General features: G+C 38.1%; 1 protein-coding gene across 2 annotated transcripts in view; it reads left to right on the top strand.

Moving 5' to 3' along the window:
- Positions 1-17,421, top strand: part of LOC125042381 (unconventional myosin IC-like) — a 39,420-nt gene extending 21,999 nt beyond the window's left edge. For both annotated transcript variants that reach the window (XM_047637966.1, XM_047637965.1), the window contains exons 5-22: positions 5,534-5,742; positions 7,521-7,700; positions 7,919-8,131; positions 8,670-8,768; positions 8,930-9,090; positions 9,325-9,494; positions 10,030-10,163; positions 10,372-10,539; positions 12,304-12,442; positions 12,666-12,897; positions 13,103-13,333; positions 14,014-14,191; positions 14,451-14,553; positions 15,790-15,917; positions 16,094-16,315; positions 16,517-16,617; positions 16,830-16,932; positions 17,124-17,421. In XM_047637966.1, coding sequence (XP_047493922.1) covers positions 5,534-5,742; positions 7,521-7,700; positions 7,919-8,131; positions 8,670-8,768; positions 8,930-9,090; positions 9,325-9,494; positions 10,030-10,163; positions 10,372-10,539; positions 12,304-12,442; positions 12,666-12,897; positions 13,103-13,333; positions 14,014-14,191; positions 14,451-14,553; positions 15,790-15,917; positions 16,094-16,315; positions 16,517-16,617; positions 16,830-16,932; positions 17,124-17,138 — 2,786 coding nt within the window. In that variant the 3' untranslated portion in view covers positions 17,139-17,421. The remainder of the gene's footprint in view (positions 1-5,533; positions 5,743-7,520; positions 7,701-7,918; positions 8,132-8,669; positions 8,769-8,929; positions 9,091-9,324; positions 9,495-10,029; positions 10,164-10,371; positions 10,540-12,303; positions 12,443-12,665; positions 12,898-13,102; positions 13,334-14,013; positions 14,192-14,450; positions 14,554-15,789; positions 15,918-16,093; positions 16,316-16,516; positions 16,618-16,829; positions 16,933-17,123) is intronic.
- The last annotated feature ends 7,579 nt before the right edge of the window (positions 17,422-25,000 follow it).

Genomic DNA, 25,000 nt, shown 5'->3' with positions numbered 1-25,000 from the left:
TTATTGTTATTGTTGCTATGTATGTTACTCTTGCACTGATGTTGCTATTCTTATCACTTTTGCATTGCTGGAGGGTGTGGAAGGTGAGAAAAGGGTGTGGTACTATGTTGCAAAAGGGAGGATAATTTGTCTCATGTATTTGGACGGATCGGTACTTTCTCTCTCTCTCTCTCTCTCTCTCTCTCTCTCTCTCTCTCTCTCTCTCTCTCTCTCTCTCTCTCTCTCTCTCTCTCTCTCTCTTTCTCTTTTTCTCTCTCTATCTATCTATCTCTATCTCTCCTCTCCCCCCTTTCTCTATCTATCTATCTGGCTCCCCCCTACCCCCCTCTCTCTCTATCTATCTATCTGGCTCCCCCCTACCCCCCTCTCTCTCTATCTATCTATCGCTATCTCTCCTCTCCCCCCCCTCTCTCTCTATCTATCTATCTATCTCTCCTCTCCCCCCCCTCTCTATCTATCTATCTCCCCCCTACCCCCCTCTCTCTCTGCTATTATTATTCCGAGAGCCACAAAGAGGCAAGGAGGACGGGCGGGCGGGCGGCGTTGCGCGTTCGTGGGCGGGGGAGGCTCGCCGTACTATTTTTAATTTCTGATGAGAAAGGGGAAGTTCGGAGGGGATCTTGCTTCTTCTCTGTCTCTCTCTCTCTCTCTCTCTCTCTCTCTCTCTCTCTCTCTCTCTCTCTCTCTCTCTCTCTCTCTCTCTCTCTCTCTCTCTCTCTCTCTCTCTCTTTCTCTCTCTTTCTCTCTCTTTCTTTCTTCTCTCTCTCTCTCTCTCTCTCTCTCTCTCTCTCTCTCTCTCTCTCTCTCTCTCTCTCTCTCTCTCTCTCTCTCTCTCTCTCTGTGTGTGTGCCTCTCTCTCTCCCTCTCTCTCTCTCTCTCTTTCTTTCTTCTCTCTCTCTCTTCTCTCTCTCTCTCTCTCTCTCTCTCTCTCTCTCTCTCTCTCTCTCTCTCTCTCTCTCTCTCTCTCTCTCTCTCTCTCTCTCTCGCTCATCCTTTCTCTACACCCTTGTTATTTTTTCCTTCTCTCAATCTATTTATCTGTATGTATATCTGTATATCTATTTCCCTTCCGTCCCCACTCCCTCTTTATCTGTCTGGCTGTCTATCTCTGTCTATCTCTGTCTATCTCTGTCCCTTCCCTCCCTCCATCTGTTCCCCTTGCAACGAAAGAAGGGAAGAACAGCAAAAGAGCGAGAGGCGAAGCGAGAGGCGAAGCGAGAGGCGAAGCGAGAGGCGAAGCGAGAGGCGAAGCGAGAGGCGAAGGCGTCGTCGGCGCTGACGCCTCCGCCCGATGCCCCGTCTCTTCCTCTCGCGCTGGGCATTTCCGGCTCGATCGCTCATTTGGTTCTGATTCTCGTTCTTTCTTTTCTTTTTCTTTTCTTTTCTTCTTCGTCTTCGTCTTCCTTTTCTTATTTCTTTTTTCTTATTTCTCTTCTTTCGTTCTTTTTCTTTCTTTTTTTCTTTCTTTTCTTCGTCTTTCTTTTTTTTTTTTTCCTTCTTGCTTTTCTTCTTTCTTTTCCTTCTTCTTTCGTTTCTTCTAGTTTTTCTTGTTTTCTATGTTTGTTAGATGGTGCTGTTGTTTCTGTTTCTCCGCTTTTTCTTCTCGCTCTCTCTCCCCTTTCTTCCTTCCCTTCTTCCTATCATTTCTTCCCATCCTACCAACGCCCTTAGGTTAGTCAATCAGTCAGTCAGTTAATCAGAGAGAGAGAGAGAGAGAGAGAGAGAGAGAGAGAGAGAGAGAGAGAGAGAGAGAGAGAGAGAGAGAGAGAGAGAGAGAGAGAGAGAGAGAAAGGCAAATAGAGAGAAAGGCAAAGAGAGAGAGAGAGAGAGAGAGAGAGAGAGAGAGAGAGAGAGAGAGAGAGAGAGAGAGAGAGAGAGAGAGAGAGAGAGAGAGAGAGAGAGAGAGAGAAAGGCAAATAGAGAGAAAGGCAAATAGAGAGAAAGGCAAGAGAGAGAGAGAGAGAGAGAGAGAGAGAGAGAGAGAGAGAGAGAGAGAGAGAGAGAGAGAGAGAGAGAGAGAGAGAGAGAAAGGCAGGCAAAGAGACAGAGAAAGCAAGAGAGAGAGAGAGAGAGAGAGAGGCAGGCAGAGACAGAGAAAGCAAGAGAGAGAGAGAGAGAGAGAGGCAGGCAGAGACAGAGAAAGCAAGAGAGAGAGAGAGAGAGAGAGGCAGGCAGAGACAGAGAAAGCAAGAGAGAGCGAGAAAGCGAGAGTGAGAGCGAGCGGGATGAAGCTGTTGTATTGCGGTGATCCAACGTGTGTTTACCTAGCACTGAAGTGGGCATTCCGCCGGGGTAGTGCGATGAGGTCAGAGTTTCACCTCGGGCATTTTAGTTACTTGATGTTGTTTGTTCATTATGCCTGATTTTTTTTTGGTACGGTAAAATTGTAATATGATATTCTTCGATTTTTATTTGAACTTTAATTTTTGTTGTTGTTATCATATATGACTTGCGGACGGGACTTCAGGTGTACAAAAAAAAAAAAAAAAAAAAAAAAAAAATATATATATATATATATATATATATATATATATATATATTTATATATATATATATATATATATATATATATGAAAATAAGTGTTATTTTGTACTCTGGCAAGCTAATGAAAAATTAAGTGTGTTATCTGAAATCCCGGTCTTTCCATGATAAGATAACCGGAGCAACAGAGGCAACAGCAGGGACGGTTCTCTCAAGGGATCTCTCCCTTCTGTCTTTGTCGTCTCTTTTCTCGTTTTTTTTTTCTCTCTCTCCTTTCGTTCTCTCTCTCTCTCTCTCTCTCTCTCTCTCTCTCTCTCTCTCTCTCTCTCTCTCCTTTCGTTCTCTCTCTCTCTCTCTCCTTTCGTTCTCTCTCTCTCTCTCTCTCCTTTCGTTCTCTCTCTCTCTCTCTCTCTCCTTTCGTTCTCTCTCTTTCTCTCTCCTTTCGTTCTCTCTCTCTCTCTCTCTCTCTCCTTTCGTCATCTCTCTCTCTCTCTCTCCTTTCGTCCTCTCTCTCTCTCTCTCCTTTCGTTCTCTCTCTCTCTCTCTCCTTTCGTCCTCTCTCTCTCTCTCTCCTTTCGTTCTCTTTCTCTCTCTCTCTCCCCTTCTCTCTCTCCCTCTCTCTCTCTCTCACTCTCTCTCTCTCTCTCTCTCTCTCTCTCTCTCTCTCTCTCTCCTCTCTCTCTCTCTCTCTCTCTCTCTCTCCTTTCGTCCTCTCTCTCTCTCTCTCCTTTCGTTCTCTCTCTCTCTCTCTCCTTTCGTCCTCTCTCTCTCTCTCTCCTTTCGTTCTCTTTCTCTCTCTCTCTCTCCTTCTCTCTCTCCCTCTCTCTCTCTCTCTCTCTCTCTCTCTCTCTCTCTCTCTCTCTCTCTCTCTCTCTCTCTCTCTCCTTCTCTCTCTCCCTCTCTCTCTCTCCTTCTCTCTCTCCCTCTCTCTCTCTCTCTCTCTTTCTCTCTCTCTTTCTCTCTCTCTCTCTCTCTCTCTCTCTCTCTCTCTCTCTCTCTCTCTCTCTCCTCTCTCTCCTCTCTCTCCCTCCTCTCTCTCCCTCTCCTTCTCTCTCTCCCTCTCTCTCTCTCTTTTTCTTTCTTTCTATTTCTCTCTCTCTCTCTCTCTCTCTCTCTCTCTCTCTCTCTCTCTCTCTCTCTCTCTCTCTCTCCTTTCGTTCTCTCTCTCTCTCCTTTCGTTCTCTCTTTCTCTCCTTTCGTTCTCTCTTTCTCTTTCTCTTTCTTTCTTTCTCTCTCTCTTTCTCTCCCCTATCTCTCTTTCTCTCCTCCATTTCTCTCTTTCTCTCTCTCCTCTTATTTTATGCACTGAATGTCTGCCTGGCCCCTATCCTCTCTCCGCTTCCACTTTCCTTCCTTCATTCCTTCCTCCCTTCCTCCTTTCCTCTCTTCCTCCCCACATTCTCACTCCCTCCCTCCCCTTCCCCTTCCTCTTTCTTTCTCTCTCTCTTTCTCTTTTTCTCTATATTAAATCTCTATCTATCCAATTATCTATCTACCTACGTATCTATCTTATGCACAGAATGTCCGTCTGAGCTCAATCCTCTCCCCGTTTCCTCCTTCCTTCCTTCCTTCCTCCCTTCCTCCCTTCCTTCCTCCCTTCCTCCCTTCCTTCCTCCCTCCCTTCCTCCCTTCCTTCCTCCCTTCCTTCCTCCCTTCCTTCCTCCCCCTTCTCCTCCTCCTTCTTCCCCTTTCCGCCCCCCACCCGAAGATGAGCTATTTTCTCTCCCCAGTGAACGGTTGGGGGTATGTGGGGGCGTAGGATTGGGTTGGGGGGGTATGTGGGGCATAGGGTTGGGGTTGGGGGGATGTTGGGGCATAGGGTTGGGGTTGGGGGTTTGTGGGGGCGTAGGGTTGGGGTTGGGGGATGTGGGGGCGTAGGGTTGGGGTTGGGGGTATATGGGGGCGTAGGGTTGGAGTTGGGGGTATGTTGGGGGATTGCGTTTGGATTTGGGATGAAGTTTGAGAGTTGGGTTCTAGTTGGGGGTATTTAGTCTTCACTGGTAAATACGGACATGCGTTGGGGTAGGGGGTTGGGGTTATTTAAGGGCACAGGGTTTAGGGGTATGTAATGACACAGGGTTGGGCCTGTGTAGGGGTATTACCTAAATGCTATAGGTATATTTGTGCTTGTGTGTGTGTGTGTGTGTGTGTGTGTGTGTGTGTGTGTGTGTGTGTGTGTGTGTGTGTGTGTGTGTGTGTGTGTGTGTGTGTGTGTGTGTGTGTGCGCGCCCTCGGGGCCCTGGATACATGTGCGAGTGAGTGAGTCCGGTTTATGTCCGCGCAAGACAATGCGTTCAGGTGTCTGCTCTTACTCAAGTGTCTTGACGTCACAGGTTATGCCGTTGTTATTGTTGGTACTCTTCCCCGGGGCGTCCGAGGAACAGCGGCGACGAGTGTTCTGGCCGCGCTGACAAGCAACACATGCTTACATGGGAGTGCGAACACACACACACACACACTTAACTCATGTACTAGAACTTGTTCACGAATAAGATCACGAAGCAGAGCGTATATATAGATGTGTCCGTACATGATCACGATCGTGATCTTGATGACCATGATGATTACTGCCGTCCCCATGAATACCTCACAAAATAATACGAAAATACCTAAATAAAGAAACAAATAATAAAAAAGTGCTGTCTGTGCTATGCACTCACAGAATGTATCGCCGTATCCCTAACAAAGAACTTCAAATGCATACCAGAATTACAGTTGGCACAGTCGTTGTGGGGGAGAGAATGCCTACTAAGTATAAGGTACCATGCAAAACCATAGAAGGGGTACGAAGACGCAGCTTAAGTAGCTTGTCATCGGTAGCTGACTACTAAGCTATTGCTGGACTCTTGTATTAGAAATCCGTTAGCCTTTGCGCATGGTTTCGTGGAATATGAATGGGTTACCTTAATCATCATCATTACCGTATTGTAATATTCTTCCTGTTTCCCCCCCGTCCCCGTCAGCATTGGCTTTTTCCCTGTCCTTATCCCTCCCATCGCCCTTCCTCCGCCATCAAAAGCCTTTCCATTCTCATCCTCCTCCCTCCCGTAGGCGAGTCGGGCGCGGGCAAGACGGAGGCGAGCAAGCAGGTCCTGCGGTTCCTGGCGGCGACGTCGCTCCACCGGCGGGAGATCGACCGCGTCCGGGACCGCCTCCTGCAGAGCAACCCGCTGCTGGAGGCCTTCGGAAACGCCAAGACCAACAGGAACGACAACTCCTCGCGCTTTGGGAAGTACATGGACATCGAATTCAATTTTAAGGTGAGAAGGGAAGGAGCATGAAGTGTGCCGGGAGGGGTAGTTGTGGCAGCCTGTGTTGGGGACTCCCATGTCAGCCCTGCCAGAGGCCTGGCTTGGGACTCTCCTGCCACCCCTGCCAGAGGCCTGGCTTGGGACTCTCCTGCCACCCCTGCCAGAGGCCTGGCTTGAGACTCTCCTGCCACCCCTGCCAGAGGCCTGGTTTGGGACTCTCCTGCCACCCCTGCCAAAGGCCTGGCTTGGGACTCTCCTGCCACCCCTACCAGAGGCCTTGGGACTCTCATGCCAGCCCTGCCAGAGGCCTGGCTTGGGACTCTCATGCCAGCCCTATCATAAGCTTGGTTTAGGACACTCATTTCAGCCCTGCCAAAGACCTGGCGTATGACTCATGCCAACCCTGCCAGAGGGCCTAGCTTAGGATTCTCATGCCAACCCTGTCAGGAGCCTAGCTTAGGTCTCATGTCAGAAGCTTGGCTAAAGATACTCATCCCAGCCCTGCCAGAGGCCTGGCATCTCATAGTGTGACATGGGTCTGTACCTCCCTTTGCTGGGTTCCTTTTCCCCAAGCCAGAACTCCATTACCTCAGAGCAGAACCTCCGTCAGTCTCTGGATGTAGCTGGTAGTTGGAGGGCCTCAGTCACAGTTCTGTGTTCCCACTTGCAGCATGGGATGAGGGAGGAAGGTAGTGAGGCAGAGTAGGATGCTGTGGTGATAGTTACATGGCAGGCTTTAGGCACTATTTATATTATATCATCATCATCAGTTTTAGTGTTACCTTCATTACTATTATTTTTAATATTATAATTGTTGTTATTATCATTATGATAGTTCTTGTATATACATATAGTTGTTATGTATACACTATATATATATATATATATATATATATATATATATATATATATATATATATATATATATTGTTTGCCCCTTCTTTATGCAGGCATTTTACATGTTTGTAAAATTTGTTTAATACTTTTATCAATATTAGGTCTTCATTGTTGTTTCAAATAATGCAGAGTGAAAGATGATTCTTGAGGAAGGCCCCATTAATGTTTATCATTTTGTGGTTTTATTTCCCATCACTATCTGATCAGATTTTGTCATATAAAAATAAAATCCATTTAACCCAATGAAAAGTTTTTTCCAGTGCCACATCAAACCATACACTAGGTGCCATGCACAAGCAGCCAGTTGAGTGAAGAATTCGAAGCATAGGAAACTTGTGTGTTCCCTCACTTTCTTCAGATTTGACTACACCTTCATAGTGGCAAGAGGGCCAAACAAGTGAACAACTGTTTAGCGCACATGGAACAGGCTCAACCACAGAAGGCACAGTGTCTTGGCACCCAGTGTATGGGCCTGGTGCATAATGGCAAAAGTAGATACCATCCTTTTATACCTAATTTTGCTGCTTTTATTAATATTGCTTCATGGTTGACCATGTCAAATGCTTTTACCAAGTCTAAGCAACACCCCTCTTCTCCCCCTCCCCCAGTCATTGCTATCACCTCAGCTCAACCTGGCTCACCCTAACTCACTACCACCCTCCTATCTAGCTCATCCAGACTCACCCCCAACTTCCCACGTAATTCGTCCCTGCTTTCCCACTGAATTTACCACTTCTGCTCACCTTTCTTACCCTACCTTATGCTGGGTACTTAAACTTGCCATTCTTTCCTCCACTCTTTCCTCTTTCTCACCAGTCACCACCTTCCCCTTCTATTCCTACTGAACTCGGCCCCTCCACTCACCTCCTTTCCCCTCCCCCCCATCTTAGGGCGACCCTGTAGGAGGCCACATCCTGAATTACCTGCTAGAGAAGTCCCGCGTGGTGCACCAGGAGCACGGTGAGAGGAACTTCCACGTGTTCTACCAGCTGTTAGCAGGCGCGCCTGACGACCTGCTGGCCAAGCTCAACCTCGTCCGAGACCCAGGCAACTACTTTTACCTCAAGCAGGTGAGACAAAGGGAGTGCTTGCCGTGGTTGATTAGTTTTTGATACTTTTGTTTATTTGTCTGTTCATTGTGTTGATAAATACAGTGTACTTCAGTAATTGAGCGTTTGTGTATAAATGCACGTGTGTGTGTGTTTGTGTACATTCATGTTTAAGTATTTGTGTGCTTTCTTTTACATTTTCATTTCTAATATTCTCACACCTCCCTTCCTTCCCCTAGGGTGACAGCAGCCATGTAGGTGGCATCAATGACCGCGGGTGCTTTGAAGCTGTGGACTATGCCCTAGACATCCTCAACTTCTCAACAGAGGAGCAGGAGGCCATCTGGGGCGTGATTGCGGCCATCCTTCACCTGGGCAATGTCACCTTCACCGAAGATGACAACCGCAATGGCAAAGTCGTGGATGACCAGCCTGTCAAGGAGTGCAGTAAGGTAGAGTATTAATTTGCCACAATAATGGTGATAAAGGAGCAGACAATGAAAAGGGTGTTGATTAGTTTGTGTCTTTGGATAAGTTTTTGGCATTGGGTTATGGGGTAAGTTTTGCCCAGTTTGTATGTTGGTCTAGTTGGAGTAAACATTACATTAATGAAGGATTAGTGATAGCAAATTTAGGAGTTAATATTACAAATAAGGCAAGTGCATACATTTATGGTTTGTAGAAATATTGGATGTTATGCAATCCTCTTATGATAAAGTAAAAGATATGAGATACTTGAAAATGATTATAGTTTTTTTTTTTTTTTTTTTCAATAATTGTTGTATAAGCAGTAATTAAACCAGAATGCATATTAAATACACAAAAGCTGTTGAGATGCTAAACTTTTTCATGTCTCAATAGATTGTAGTTGTTAAAATACAGGGAAATATATTTAATCTTGTTTGTAGCATAAGTCGCAGAACTTCCCTTTTGTGCTTTTATTGAGGAGGATTTATAGATCTCGTCTGATATATTTCTTTGTCACAACAGCTGATTGGTTGTGAACCAGCACAATTATTGAAGGCCTTGACCCACCGTACCATTGAGGCACGAGGAGATGTGGTCACGTCACCTCTCAATCCAGACCAGGTGAGATGTGTGTGGATTTCATCTCTCGTATTTTTATATTTATATTTTTTTGGTTCACGTAAATGTCAGGAATAGTTTTTTTTTTTTTTTTTATATTATGATTTTAAGAGAAACTCCATGCTTAAATGATCATTCCTCACGTGTAATGCCTTTCTCAAAAGGCTGGATATGCCCGTGATGCCCTGGCTAAGTCAGTGTACGAGAGGATCTTCAACTGGCTCGTTGGAAGACTGAACCTGTCTCTGACGTCCAATGAAATCGGCAGGAAGACTCTGCTTGGTATCCTAGATATCTATGGGTTTGAGATTTTTGACCGAAATGGGTATGTAGCACTTGTCTGGTTCTTTAGCATTTAAAAAAATATATATATCAATAGTAAAAGGTTCTGATTTTGTTCTGTTGTAACCTACAGTAATTGATAATTGTATATAGAGACATCCTCATCCTACTTACAAAAATACAACTAGTCAAACCTATGTATGAAATTGTCATATAACTACCATTTCTGTCTCTCATTCACCAAAACTGCAACTAACTTTTCTTTCTTAATGTTCAGCTTTGAGCAGTTCTGCATCAACTACTGTAACGAGAAACTACAACAGGTGTTCATTGAGCTCACCCTCAAGAGTGAGCAGGAGGAGTACAAGCGCGAAGGCATTGAGTGGGAGCCAGTCAAGTTCTTTGATAACAAGATCATCTGTGACCTGGTTGAGGAGAAGCACAAGGGTGAGTTCAGGTTATGTATAAATAAGTCCTTGAATTTCTTATCAAACATATCCAAAAGTTTCTAGTTGTTTTATCTCAATCAGTATTCCAATCATTAACCCCAAGCCACTGGGGATGGCATGTACATACATGCCATACCCCCTATGATTTTAATTTATTAATTGTTTTTACATATAGATGGCTTCACAAGTACTAAGTGACCATTGAGCCAATTACAAGTAGTACTGGTTTCCTCTGTTCACCCTTTTCCTTTGAAAATATTTTCTGGTAAGACAGGCAGTACTCGTAATTGGCTCAAGTAAAGTCACAGTGAGCATGGCATTTACGTAGATGCCATGCCAGTCAGATTATGGTTACTGTCATTATTACCATTATCACCATATTTATCATTATTATTATTGCCACTATTGCCAGTAATTTCAACATTCTCTTTATCTTCAGTAATATTACATTCTTTACAATTTTATTATTATTGCAATAAGCATAATTGTCACAGAATACAATACCAAACTACAATTTTTGCTTCTCCATTAAGGTATCATCTCCCTGTTGGATGAGGAGTGTCTGCGGCCAGGTGATGCTAATGACCTCACCTTCCTTAGCAAGATGGACTCTCACCTGTCCAAACATGACCACTACTTCAGCTACGAAACTGCAAAGAACAGCAAGGTGATTTATTATTTTTTTAGAGGAGGTGGATTGCAGATTTGGGTGTCGATGCTCCTTATCACTGAAACTGTTCCCTCTGTTCACATGTCATTAGAAAAAATAGCAAGTTTATCAGTAATATCATGAGTATTATGTTTTTTCTATTATTATTCTATTCACTACTTCCCATCACCACCTAATAATCCTGAACACTGTAATTTATCATCAGGTGAAGAAAACCATCAACAAAGATGAATTCCGCCTTCGCCACTATGCAGGCGAGGTGGCCTACCGCGTCCAGGGCTTCCTTGACAAGAACAACGATCTCCTCTTCCGCGACCTCAAGGACACCATGTCACAGGCCTCTAACGTCATTGCAAAGTCTGTCTTTCCAAGGGTAAGGACAACAAGTTCTACATTTGGAAACAGAATAAGTTCTTAATGTAGTTTTTTACATCATTTATTAACCCCTTGCCGACGGGTACGACGTGTAGACACGTGCTATGCCCACTGTGAGTACTTGTTTGATTGTTTTTCACATAGATGGCTACCTTTGTACTAAGTCACCAATGAACCAGTTACGAGTACTGCCCGTCTCGCCCATTCACCCTTTTCTTTAATTTACAAAATATTTTACGTTATCTTATTTTGCTGTTACTAATTTTAAAAAACATTATATTAATTATAATGTTTATAATAGAAATAACACCATCGATATTCATACCACTAGTAAAGCATACATTTTTTCCCGCCAATTCAAATCAGGTACGGTCACAAGGTCTATTAATTGACCCTTTTGTGGCTAAGCACTAGCAGAGCCATCTATGGGCAGACATTTCACAAAAAATATAGAAAATAGGCACCGCATTTTCCCCTTTTTTTGTTCATTTTCCCCAGCGGCATTGGGTTAAACATTATATTAATTATAATGTTTATAATAAAAATAACACCATCGATATTCATACCACTAGTAAAGCATACATTTCTTCCCGCCAATTCAAATCAGGTACGGTCACAAGGTCTATTAATTGACCCTTTTGTGGCTAAGCACTAGCAGAGCCATCTATGGGCAGACATTTCACAAAAAATATAGAAAATAGGCACTGCATTTTCCCCATTTTTTGTTCATTTTCCCCAGCGGCATTGGGTTAAATTTCTGTGTACAGATGAATTATTCTGTGTTTATATATGTGTGTTTGTGTGTGTGTGTGTGTGTTATATATACATATATGTGTATATATAATATACACACGTGTGTGTATATATATACATGTATATGTATATGTGTATATACACATGTATATGTATATGTGTATATACACATGTATATGTATATGTGTATATACACATGTATATGTATATGTGTATATACACATGTATATGTATATGTGTATATACACATGTATATGTATATGTGTATATGTATGTATATATATACATAGGTATATGTGTATATACACATGTATATGTATATGTGTATATGTATGTATATATATACATAGGTATATGTGTATATATACATGTATGTGTATGTGTGTGTATATATATCTATGTATATGTATGCGTGTGTGTGTTTGTGTGTGTGTATGTGTGTATATATATATATATATATATATATATATGTGTGTGTGTGTGTGTGTGTGTGTGTGTGTGTGTGTGTGTGTGTGTGTGTGTGTGTGTGCATATATATATATGTGTGTGTGTGTGTGTGTGTGTGCATATATATGTATGTGTATGTGTATGTGTATATTTATGTGTGTATATATAGATGTGTGTGTGTGTGTGTGTGTGTGTATATATATACATTTTTTTCTTTCTTCTTTCTTTCTTTTTTTCTTTTTTCTTTTTTCTTTTTTTCTTTTCTTTTTTTCTTTCTTTTTCTTTCTTTCTTTTTCTTCCTTCTTTTTTTTATTCTTTTTCTTTTTTTTTTCCTTTTCTTTTCTTCTTTTTTTCTGTTTTCTTTCTTTTTTTCTTTTTCTTTTTCTTTCTCTTTCTCAGTAAGTCAAAATCTTAGTGCAAGAATACAAGTTTACTTTGCCGTTTTTAACAAGTATTTTGCTAGACAATAGGTAGATGATCCCCAATTTCAATGAAATAAACCCCTATTATTAATTTTCTCATTCTTCTTCATTGTATATCATTCTCTTTCACCCCCTTCCAGGAGGAGGTGCTGAACAAGAAGAGACCCGAGACAGCTGCCACACAGTTCAAGCAGAGTTTGGGCAACCTTATGGAAATCCTCATGATCAAAGAGCCTTCATACATCCGCTGCATTAAGCCTAATGATGAGAAGCGTTCCTGTAAGTTGATGTTTTTGCTTCTGTTCCCAATTTTTCGTTTTTTACTTCTTTATTCTGGGATGTCTCCAATTCTGAAATATGAAGGAGTTTTCATGTGCAAAACTTTAACTCGCTCTAAGGTCTTACTCTTTTCCCACAGCCTCCCTCTCCCAGCCTCCAGAAACTACCTGCTAACCTTTGATCCTGTCCATACACACTCAAATAAAGTCATATGTTATTTCAGGCAGCTTCAACATTGAGAGAGTGAGCCACCAAGTCAAGTACCTAGGACTGATGGAAAACCTGAGGGTGCGAAGAGCTGGTTTCGCCTATCGCCGTCTCTACGAGATCTTCTTGGCACGCTACAAGTCCCTGTGCCCAGCAACCTGGCCCAAATACCCAGGCCCTGCCAAGGATGGAGTCAAGGCCATTGTGGACCATCTGGGATACCACCCAGAAGACTATCGCATGGGAGAGTAAGTTTGGTTGTGGGGCTTTTCTACTTGGGTTTTATATTGTTTCTGTATTAACATTGTTGTTTTCATTATTTGTTTTTGTACAGCTTTGATATTGTTGTTACAGTCTTGATTCTGTAATTATTTTCACCCCTAGACAAACAGATAATTTTAATGCACTCAATCACTCATTGGCCCAACAATAATCTTCATCTTTGTTTTACAGAACCAAGCTCTTCATCAGACTGCCAAAGACCCTGTTCTTCACAGAGGACCGCTTCCAGATACGTAAGGCTGAGCTGGCCACAATGATTCAGGCTAAGTGGAAGGCTTTCATGTACCAGCGCAGGTACCAGAAGATGCGTGATTCCGTGACCAGGATAGCCAAGCACTGGAGAAGGATTAAGGCCCAGAGACTGCTTGCCAGGAGGAAGTGGGCAGTGGGAGTTGTGCGTGCGTAAGTATTTAGGGCATACTGCCTTTGTTGTGGTGTATAGGCAGAAGCACATGGGCACTTTATTACCAATGAATCTCTGATAACATGTGTGACTCTTAGAATGTTGATTCTCAGTGGTGGATGCACACGTCAAATGTTTTCGAGTCCACGGATTATATCATGTAGATGAGTATGCACATGTAAGCTGACTGAAAAATAAGGTATTTTTATTGTATACAATTTGATACTAATTATGTATTAGTTGTCATGTCTTAATGCATGCTAATAGAGTAACACTGTGTGACCAGTATATTTGTAGAAATAGCTGAATTATGTATGCATTGTAAACAAATGCACATGCAATCTTCTCCATGTGACTGTGCCATGAGAGCATGTTAGAGTTAGGTGATTTTCCCATGTGTGGTATTCAGGAGTAGTTTAAGTGATGGTTTAATAACCATCACTCATTGAATAAAGTATGAATAAAAAGGAAAAATAAAATTGCATTATGTAACGGAATTTAGAATTATGTCTGATAGTTTAAATTTCTTCAGAATTAGATGGCTGGTTGAAAGAATCTTGTTTTGTATCTGTAAACTCTCCTTCGAGAGTTTACAGGTAAGACATCCTTCCTCTTCAACAATTCAGGTTCAGTTATCATTATCCCCTGAAACGAATCCCTTTGTTTTTTTCCCGCTCAGCTTCATCAAGGGTTTCATCACAAGGAATGAACCTGTGAACCCTATCAATGAAAGGTTCCAGCAGCTCGTGAAGTGTGAGTTCCTACTGAGGTTGTCCAAGAGCCTCCCAAGCAACCTCCTAGACACCAAGTGGCCCCCATCCCCAGCTCCCTGCAATGAGGCCTCAAACATCCTGCATGTGTGTAATTTCCTTCTTCTGGTGTATGATGATGTTTTCTAAACTTGTAATTGAGAATAATGACAAAGTATGATAAATATTTCCCTGGGAGGTTTCTAGGAACTGAACAGTGTTTATTGTGACAGTTGTTGAAAAAGGTAGGAACTGTGAAATAAGTTAATTCTTCCAATTCATTACTTACAAAACAAGAGTTACAAAAGTAAGTCCATTTATCTGTACTCTATGGACTTTTTGGTTACGAGAAATTTCCTTCTTTCAGGGTATGTACCGCACTTACATGGCCAGAAGATATGTGAAGGCACTAACCCCAGAAAAGAGGTCCATGTTTGAAGAGAAGGTTCTGGCTGAACAGCTGTTCAAGGGTAAGAGTACTTGTTATTGGTTTTAAACCCAATGGCCCCAAATGGTATTAAAAAAAAATTGCCATATCCCCTGTGATTTTTCTTTAGTTATGTATACAGATAGATGGCTCCACAAATGGTTAGTCACCAAGAAATAATCCTAATCTTATTAACATAACCTTATTATTTTAATAATAGTTCAGCCATGAGGTATTTCTGCTAAGGTTCCTATGCCCTCCCTTTGAATATTGAGAGAAATAATATCCCAATAAGTTGTCCCAAAAATCCTGGAATTTTTTGGATATTGAAAAATAGTTATATCAAACTATACTTTTTATATTGTATTGAGTCATTAAGCTTGTCACACCAGGAATAACCTTTGTAACAAATGGAATTAAACTAAATTATTATTTTTATTAATTTTATTATTATTATGCAATGGTTATATGTAATGTGATTAGTATATCCTTTGACTCCCTACATGTTTACATAAAATGAGGCCATTTTGTGGGAAGAGTTTTAAGATATATATAAATATTTTAAGGAAATATGAAAAGAATGTCCTACAGCACTTCCCATGAGTATTAGAATTACATATTATTTGCAGAATTTGCACATTTTTACCCAGAACAGGCTCCCCACAGTGAATGTTATTTTTTTAGGAGATGCACAAAAAGTGTACTACAATTGATATGTATCATTGTTTATACTTTCCCCCCAAATTTGAGAACCAACCCTAATTGATGGAGTTCTACTCACACTAGGGAGGTTAGGCTTTATGAGAACATGGCAAGTCATACACTATGTCAAGCAAAAAAAAAAAAAAAAAAAATATATATATATATATATATATATATATATATATATATAAATTTTTTATTTATTTATTATTAATGATTATGAGTTTTAAACACTAACTTGACCAATCAGATCACACCTTATTATGGTAAATATTAGGAACTCTAAATAGACTGGTTGGAATAGTATGAGTAATTAGGACTAATTTTACCATGATGGTATATTACATTTTATGTTTTCAAGTATAATCTGCCTTAAGCAGAATTAAAAATCTCTATAAAATATGCGCTAGAAATTAAGTGCCTAAATCATGACATCTCCATATCATGCCACTTCGCCCAACAATCAGAGTAAAAGCTAATGATGTGATCAAGTGTCCCCGGGCACCTGGGTTTTTAGTGATGACTTGTAATCTGTTGAGAGTGGATTAAATGAACTATCAATTTTATAAAATTACAGGTCAGAAAACTAGCTACATGGACTGTCTTCCTCACTGGTTCATGACCTCAAGGCTCACTCCAGAGGACGAGAGTCTGAGAAAAACGGCCTTCGAAGACATCATCAAGACCCCAGGAGAAAAAACAAAGGTGAGGATGATCTTGTACCTTCTGCAGTAACTAACCTCTTTCATTGTGCAGTTTGGTGACTGATAAGTCACTTGCCATAAGCTGTAGATAATACCAGTTGATTTGTCAGTGCTCACCATATATAGATATAGAAATCTTAAGCTAATATCAGTAATCCTTCATATTCTTCATGGCAGTACTGCATCCCATGCACCAAGTATGACCGCCACGGCTACAAGCCTCGGGACCGCCTACTGATCCTAACTTCAGGGGCCTTATATCTCTTGGAGGCCAAGGAAAACAAGCTGAAACAGAAGCACAGATTCTCCCTGAAGGAGGTCCAGGGGCTCCATGTTTCTCCCAACACAGACAACCTTCTCCTGGTTCAGATTCCAGTAGAAAATGCCAAAAGAGACAAGGTGAGTATCAAGAAAGAGAAAGAGATGTTTATTTATGCACACAGATTAATAGACCATGACAAGATAAATAGAAATTCTCTTACCTTGATGAGAAATAAGTAAGAAATAATTTGGTTGCTTATAATAAGGACATAGAATCTTGTTGAAAATAACGCAGAATTTTTTTGGCACTTTCTCAAATTATTCATCCAATTTCCACAGGGTGACCTCATCCTCAATGTTCCAAATGTCATTGAGGCTGTGACAAAGATGATTTCCATCAGTGACAACGCAGAAGTCTTGAAGATTGCTGAGACAGAAACGTAAGGCTTGAGACATTTTACAGTATTCTACATTTGTTTGTGTTTTTTTCTTTTCTTTACTTTCTTTTTTTTTTTAACAAAGTAGACTGAGTTAATTTTTGATTTGTTTTTTTTAATATCAGGTAAATTTGTTAATCTATTCTTAGACTATATATCTATTTCTTCTATGATTTTGAATTTTGAATATAAAATAAATTAATTCCATTTCCCAGCATTGGACACACCATGAAGAATGGCAAGCAAGGCACAATTCTTCTGGGGAAAGGCAGCACCATCACCACTATAGACAAGAACAAGGAAGGCAAGCTGGCAGTGGTAAGTGTGCTTGTCTCTGCTTAGGAATGGGTTCTGGTTCATCTTATTTGATATTAGTAAAACTTTTAGGTTTCATCTTATATCTGGAATCAGTCTTTGCTATCAGGATATGGTTTTATATGTGATATGGAGAATGAGGCCCAAGTTTTCATTTGAATAGGTTTCATGTTGACCTTGTATTTTTCTTCCAGATTGCTGGCCACTAAGATGAAGGATGTCTTTACCATGAATGCCATAGTCCTGTAATTGTAGCATGGACAAACCTACATCATGAAGTCATTCATTCACAACCCCCCACCCCCCTGCAGAAAAGAGAGAGAAAGAGAGTGAGAGGTGTACATGCAAAGAAACATTATATTGACCATGGTAGCCATGTGGTTACTTAAGAGTGTGAAAGAGATTTTCATGTAGTCATTTGGATACACACTATTATATATATCATTCTGTAAGCTAACTAAAAATATTTGAAGTACTTCATATCTATCATTAGTTGCTCGTATACTTATCCAAACAGAACACAACTTTTATTCAGAAACTGTGTAATATGAATTTCATGTGAAAAAAGTGGATCATTAATATAGTCTAAGAACTTCCATTGGTGTTCTCATAGTAATTTACATCACTGAGAAATGGCAGCCCTGATTTGTAGGTAGTCCAGTGCATTGACTTTGCCAGGTGATAGTTAGTATTTCAAACAGTTGACATATTTTGGAACAACTCTGAAATCAAACATAACATACATATATACATAGATAACATACATAAATACATACATACATACATACATACATACATACATACATACATACATACATACATACATACAAATTACATATACACATACTCATATGCAACTGCATATACATACATATGTACATAAGTATGTGTGTGTGTGTGTGTGTATATATATATATATATATATATATATATATATATATATATATATATATATATATATATATATATATACACACACGCATGTATACATCCATACATATATATATATACACACACATGTATACATCCATACATATATACATATATATATGAAAACATCATAACTTGTACACAAAAATAAGAAGAAACAGTGCCATGATATAAATTGACACATCATGTAACATTTCAAACTTTTTAAGAGTTCTTTATCAGACATAGTAAAAACAAATGGTTTTGTTTTTTACAACATCTGATGAACTCCTCATGGTGAGTTTGTAACTTTACATTCTTATTCATTTCATATTGTGGCATTGTTTTTTATACATATATATTTTTGTTTATTAATTAATTTATTTGTATATATATGATGGTATGGTAATGACTAAAGCTTCACATGAGAAGGAAGAGGATGTGTCCTGACAATGGTACCAACCTGATTGTTTATTATATTCAAGATATTGCAGTATGAAAATATGACATTATTACAAGAGAACACAAGGGTCATCACAATATTAAAATCTTGATATATAAATAATTATCAGCACAACAGAACACAGACAAGATAAAGTAACAGAAACAGGCATGTCAGCTGAAGGCTTGACATGCCAAGAGATCAAGATAGTGTTAGAAAATCCAGAATAAGATGAGCTTGTTCCAGGCTCCTGAGTAGTTAAAGTCCGAGATTAAGGGGGATTCAGTTTCTTATATCAAAAGTTCAAGGAGTGGCTCTCACACCCAAATTGCTAGTGTGAGTTGGGGGTTTATGGACTGCAGTTAGGAAGAGGAGACAATATCTGACCTGACCTTAAATACAGTATGACTTTACCTTGGACTGTGATCAAAAGTATATACAAATATCTTTTAATATTAACTATGCAATCCTTTATGTAAATAAACTAATTTTAATATTGATATCTTTCACACTGCTCTTCCATGCTACCCAAATTATCCTTGACTTGCAGAGAAACCAAGTCCAGAAAAGTAAGGGTGCTATAATCTTGGAATACTTAGTGATGATAGTGCTCCTTGATCAGTGGAACTCCCACTAAGAGCTTCTACACATATACAACCTCTCAATTGATGCATAAGTATTATAGACCTGCACAATACTGGCACTCTTCAAGGTTGATGTGTGTGGTTGGTTATATGTTTTACGTAAGAGGTTGATATGCCCTTTAGCATCCATCTCTGTGGAAAGGAAATGTACAAGAATATGGTGGAAGATGGAGCATTACAATGGATTCAAAATTTGATCATTCTGAATATTTATTAATATACAAAATGTATCACTAATATGAACATCATCAAAAAGTTATGTTTGAAAAATCATCACATTGTCATGAATAGTGATATATGATAAGAAATAGTAATGAAGATATAGTTACCTCATCTATTTTGCACATGAAAATTCATAAAAATCATAAAAAATAAGGGAAGGATATGGTTAATGAGAAGCCATATTTTTATATGAGTCCTTCACAAAAAAAAAAAAATGAAATGGGATATTTCATTATGACTTGCTTGGCTCTATGGCAACATATAGATGGTAGCATGTTCCTAGTAGGCAATAGCACATCCAGTGGCAGGTAACTATGCCATTTACTGGAATAAGCAAACTACTGCAATATCCAGTGAAGGAGTTATGAGTGCAACACTTAAAAATAATTTGTGGTCTAAGTCAGTATAACAATATTTTAAGGATGAGGTGATGAATAAGCAAGGATTCAGATTGTCATGTGGAGTGACATGCCCTGGGAGCACATTGCTCAATGGAGTGGTAAGAGCCAGGCTTAGGCAAGGAAGATCTGTTAATATGTGAAAGGATCAGAATTTGTTCATGAATTTCCTAAGTCAGCATAATATGAAATAATTTGTATATATTTTTCTGGTAGAATTTCATATGAATGCAATGAAGAGAGTGACAGAACCTGCTGTCGTTTTGATTACCCAGACCGAATCTTATTGTATTTGGGAATTACAAGATTAAGAGGCACTAGATGAGTTCATAAGTGCCAGTTGGCTTCAGGACTGGACAAGGTTATGGTATATAGAAGTGTTAGTATTTCAGTTCAAATAAGTGACTATAGATGGTTGGTTGATGGGCTAACCAACTCCATCTGCTAATGGGGGCTTTGGATGGTACAGCATTGTGCAAAATATTTAATGAATGAGCAAGTATCTTCATATAGAAGAGAAAGATATGTGCAACCCTACAAGTCTGATTCGTAGGAAAGGTACATTTGGAAAACTCACTAAAAATGTAATGTTTCTAGAATGTTCATAGAAATTTATTGGAGCAGACTGTTTATGTGCTGTCAAGAGGAAATTCTACATTAAGAGAATTGAAATTATAGGCTGCTTTGGCCATGATTTAGAATAAAGGACCGTGATTCCGTGATTTCTCCAAATATAAGGTAATATGATATATAAAGTGCAAGCTAGGTAAAAATGGGATACAAAGATTATAAGTGTATAAGAGGGTTTTATGTGAAACTGCCTTGGCATTTACATTTTATTTTCATTAAAATTGAGTAACCATCATGATCACAGGTTCAAGAAATGGGATGATACAAACTTAATTTATGAAGAAGTACCAGAGGTAAGCAAGATGTGAGAAAGTCTTGGAGGAGTAATACAGTAGACAAAATAACGTGACATAAGAAGCCAATTAGAGGAAAATCGCAAAGAAAACGTCAAGGGCGTCCTCAACAAAAATGGATGTTCTTACTGTCACCATCAATTAAGGGAAGAGAAAAAGGTTCTAAGAGCAAGGAAAGCGGAAGGCAACGACGGTGTAACGGCTGGAACATCACCTAAGCATGGGGGAGTTACAGTGTATCCTGAGGTGATGTGAACCAGGACAGGCGAAGTACTGCCCGGGATGATTTGAGAATAAATGAGTAAGTAGTTTTAATGAATAAAGCTATTTTAAGATATAAATGCATTAGTGCATAAAATGTATAAGGGTTTTAAGAAAAGGGGGACAAGTTTCCATGCTTGTAAAGCACTTTATGTAAAGTTTACGTATTAGTCATGTATCTATATTCAATATTTATAATAAGTCTTCAGTGAGATACTAGTCTTCTAATAATTTTAGATATTTTATATTGAAGGTTTAATTTAAGTCATCCTGTTCAGAGGCGGCTTAATTTGCCATTCAATTTCACTGGAAAAAAAAAACATAAAAATTCGTAATTACGAAAGCAACTCTTCTCAAGATATGGTGAAATATAGCAGTTACCCCCCCAAAGTTTCGTTTTCTATAATGATACAAAATTTGTAAAATGTTATATGAATCCTCGAATAAATGGAATGAATTGGGACATTTGTGAGTCGTCATGTTCAGATAAATTTTCGAAGAATCTTGATATCAAAAACAATAAATCGTAAATACGGAAGATCAATCCCGATGTCGGAATTAGAAGAAAAGAGTTTCCCCTGAATATACTATATTAAACCCTGACTAATGTAAACTGAGTTTTATTTATATCATTCCTCTGTAAATAAGGTAGGCAAATTGGGTACTGTGCATGAAACGCGTGCAGAAAAAATAACCAAGATGATTATGTTTAGTTAAGGCGGCGTTTATATCCGTAAAGAAGAGAAAATTATGATAAAAGTTATTAACATTTTAGAGTTCAAATTTTTAGGATATATGCGAAGAATAATTATTTTGTGTCTGGATATGATGCTGCCACGTATGACGTAAGGGCCTTCTTCTTTTACTGGTAAATAAAGTGATGATACCCGTGAATATTTAGAAATTACCTAAATCTGACAAGGGATTTGGAATCATACAGCAGTATGACATTTTTTTTTTTTTTGTAGGTTATCTCTGCCTGTCCCCAACTTGGCGCCTTCACTGCCTCCTAATATGCTTTCTTTGCACTATTATGAGAAAGTGGGTTTCTGGTTTATGTTGAACCTTCCTTAATCATAAACACAACATGTAAAATGTATTTTATTTTAGCTTCTATTATGAATGTTTAAAGCAGTTTTTGCCAACCAGCAGGGTTCCTTGACAGAGTGATAAATAGGCTGTGCAAAGCCATTTTCCGTGTAATTTCGAGCCTAATTTTGTTAAACGTGTTCGGCATTTTTTTGGGATATGTGGTGTTATAATAAGGTTTTCAAACTGTTTTATAATTTATTATTATAATCACGGGATTATATCGTCAAATGATACAGTGAAATCGGTTATTTACTGGACGACTCCAGCCACATGCACGGATTTCAGCAGCCAAATCAGTTCCCATCTGCATTTATACAGTATGCCGTTTTTTCCTTTTCTTTTTGCCAATAAACGCGAGAAAGACAAATTGTTTTTTACCTTAACCTGTTATCAGCAAAAATGATAATTGTGTTATGAAAGAGCATGATTGTAAAAAAAACGTTATGTAGGAGCTCCTTAGGTCATTACTAATATTAGATTACAGTTACAATAAGTGGTTAGATATAAAGTTCACAAGTGCAAGCGATTTAGTGGGGGGGGGGGGGCTGAAAGACCCACCAACACAAGTTTACCCCCCCCCCCCTCCATCCCTTGCTCATTGATGCCCCTGTCATGGACCTCAGCCTTCGCCTCAATTTTACATAGTCTCTTCTTCTACCCATTTCCTTTTCTTTCTCTTCTTCATCATCCCCTTCTTCTGTCCATTTATCCTAATCGTTAACTCAGTTTTACCATTTGCGCCACAATACTCTAATATAGTGCTATACGGCCTTCGATGTCTAATGCACTTATTTGTTTGAACCATTGACCATTAACAAGGGCTTATGGATGCAGCGCATAAGAAACTCCGTGAATGTGAGAGAACTGACGCGCCAAAAGATATACAGAGGCTTCATGATTAATCAAAAGTAAAGATTCTATGATATAAGGGATACTAGATAACCAAACACTACATCAAATTGTGGCAGTATTTTTAAACATCAATATGAGCAAAAGTACATACGGTTTCCCCTGAAATGTAACAAAGAGAACAGCATTTTAGCCTATATTCTTCTTACAAAAAAAATGAAACTATTCACCAGCTGTCAAAGTCATTGATATTATTACTGAAGAACCTCTGTCAGACCACACAGCGAGACAATCCACAGAATGCAAAAAAGAAAAAAAAAATGCAACAGACTTATTGAAGTTCTACAAATCTACGAAATCTACTTATAATAGACTGTATGTTTTATGGTTTCGATGGCAGGGAAAACCGACCTCTCCGTGCTATAAAAGAGGACGCAGTTGCCTACAAAAGTATGTGTGAAAATCACACGTTGGCGATATTTATAAAAACCCGGCAAGACCTTTTAAGAACCTTGTCACATCTTCGGACATTGTTCGTGAAGATTACGAACTAATTAGATGGTTAATGATAGGTCTTACTACACTTAACTCCGGCGAGGCTTTTATTATCATTATTATTATAATTATCCTTATCATTGTCATTACTACTACTACTATTACTATTATTATTATCATTATCAATATTTCTATTATTATTGTTATTATTATTATTATCATTACTATTATTATTACTATCATTATAATCATTATTATTATTGTTATTATTATTATTATTTTATTGTTATTATTATCATTATTATTATTGTTATCATTATTATCATTATAATTACTGTTATTATTATTTTATATTATCATCACTATTATTATTATTATTATCATTATTATTATTATTATTATTATTATTATTATTATTATTATTATTATTATTATTATTATCATTGTTATTACTATTATTACTATTATCATTATTTATATTGTTGTTGTTATTATCAGTACTATCATTATCATTATTGTTATTGTTAGTATCATTATTATTACTATCATTCTTACTGTTATTGTTATTGTCATTATGATTATTGTTATTATCATTATTATTATTTTATTATTATTACTAATATTATTATTGTTGTTATTAATATTACTATTATTGTTGTTATTAATATTATTATTATTGTTGTTATTATTTTTATAATCATTATTATCAATATTACTAACATAAATATCAATTTATCACTATTATTTATATCAATATCATTGTTATCATTATTTTCATCATCATCCTTACTATTTGAGGGCATAAACGAACAGGATACCCTTCAGTGCTTGAACTTAAGTAATTTTCCTGATTAATAACTGGTTCCAACCCCACAGGTACAATAAATGGAATCCAAAAGTATAAAATGATTAAATGCTAAACTTAACATGTATGTCTAACTGTGTCTGATTTTTAAGAGTCGTGGATACTAGCCTTCGCATTTGAAACTAAATGCTAGTTTCCCTCTCGGCCATACATTTATCAATTTATGAATACAAATTCCCTTTTTTTATATAAGAAACTAGTGCAGAGTATCGTATTTATTAAATTAATAACTGGTGGCATTCTTGATATTCACGGGTCACTTCTGTATTGATTCCTCAGGCATCAGCGATTTTGTCTCGAATGTAGTCAATGTTAAGGATAAGCAGTGGCCTTTACGATGATAATGAGGATGATGAGAATGGTGATGATAGTGATGACTCTGATAATAATAGTGATGGTTGCAATTATTATAGGTAGTGATAATTCTAATATTAGTTATGAGAGTATTGATAATGATGTTCATAATAATTATAGTAGTAGCAATGGTAATAACAATAATACAATAATGATGATACAATAATAACAATAATGGTGATAATAATAATAATAATAGCAATAATAGCAATAATGATAAGGATAATAATAAAAACAATAAGAATGATAAATGATAATGATAAAAATAATGATAATAATAGTAATACTAATGATAAAAATAATAATGATAATAATAAAATTCTAATAATGGTAATGATATAATTGATTTAATAATGACAAGGATAATAACAACAACAATACTAATAATAATGATAAAAATTAGAATGATAATAATGATGCTAACCATAGCAATGATGTCAATAATGATATTGAAAATAATAAAAATGATAATGATGATAAGAACAATGCCAATGACAACAGCAACAACAACAATGATAATAATAATAATAATAATAATAATAATAATAATAATAATAATAATAGTAATAACAATAATAATAATAATAACAATAATAGTAATAATAATAATAATAATA

Source organism: Penaeus chinensis, chromosome 32 (genome assembly GCF_019202785.1).
Source record: "Penaeus chinensis breed Huanghai No. 1 chromosome 32, ASM1920278v2, whole genome shotgun sequence".
NCBI classification, from domain to species: domain Eukaryota; kingdom Metazoa; phylum Arthropoda; class Malacostraca; order Decapoda; family Penaeidae; genus Penaeus; species Penaeus chinensis.
Note: the sequence above shows the minus strand (reverse complement) of the source record. Positions and strands in the feature narration are given on the sequence as shown.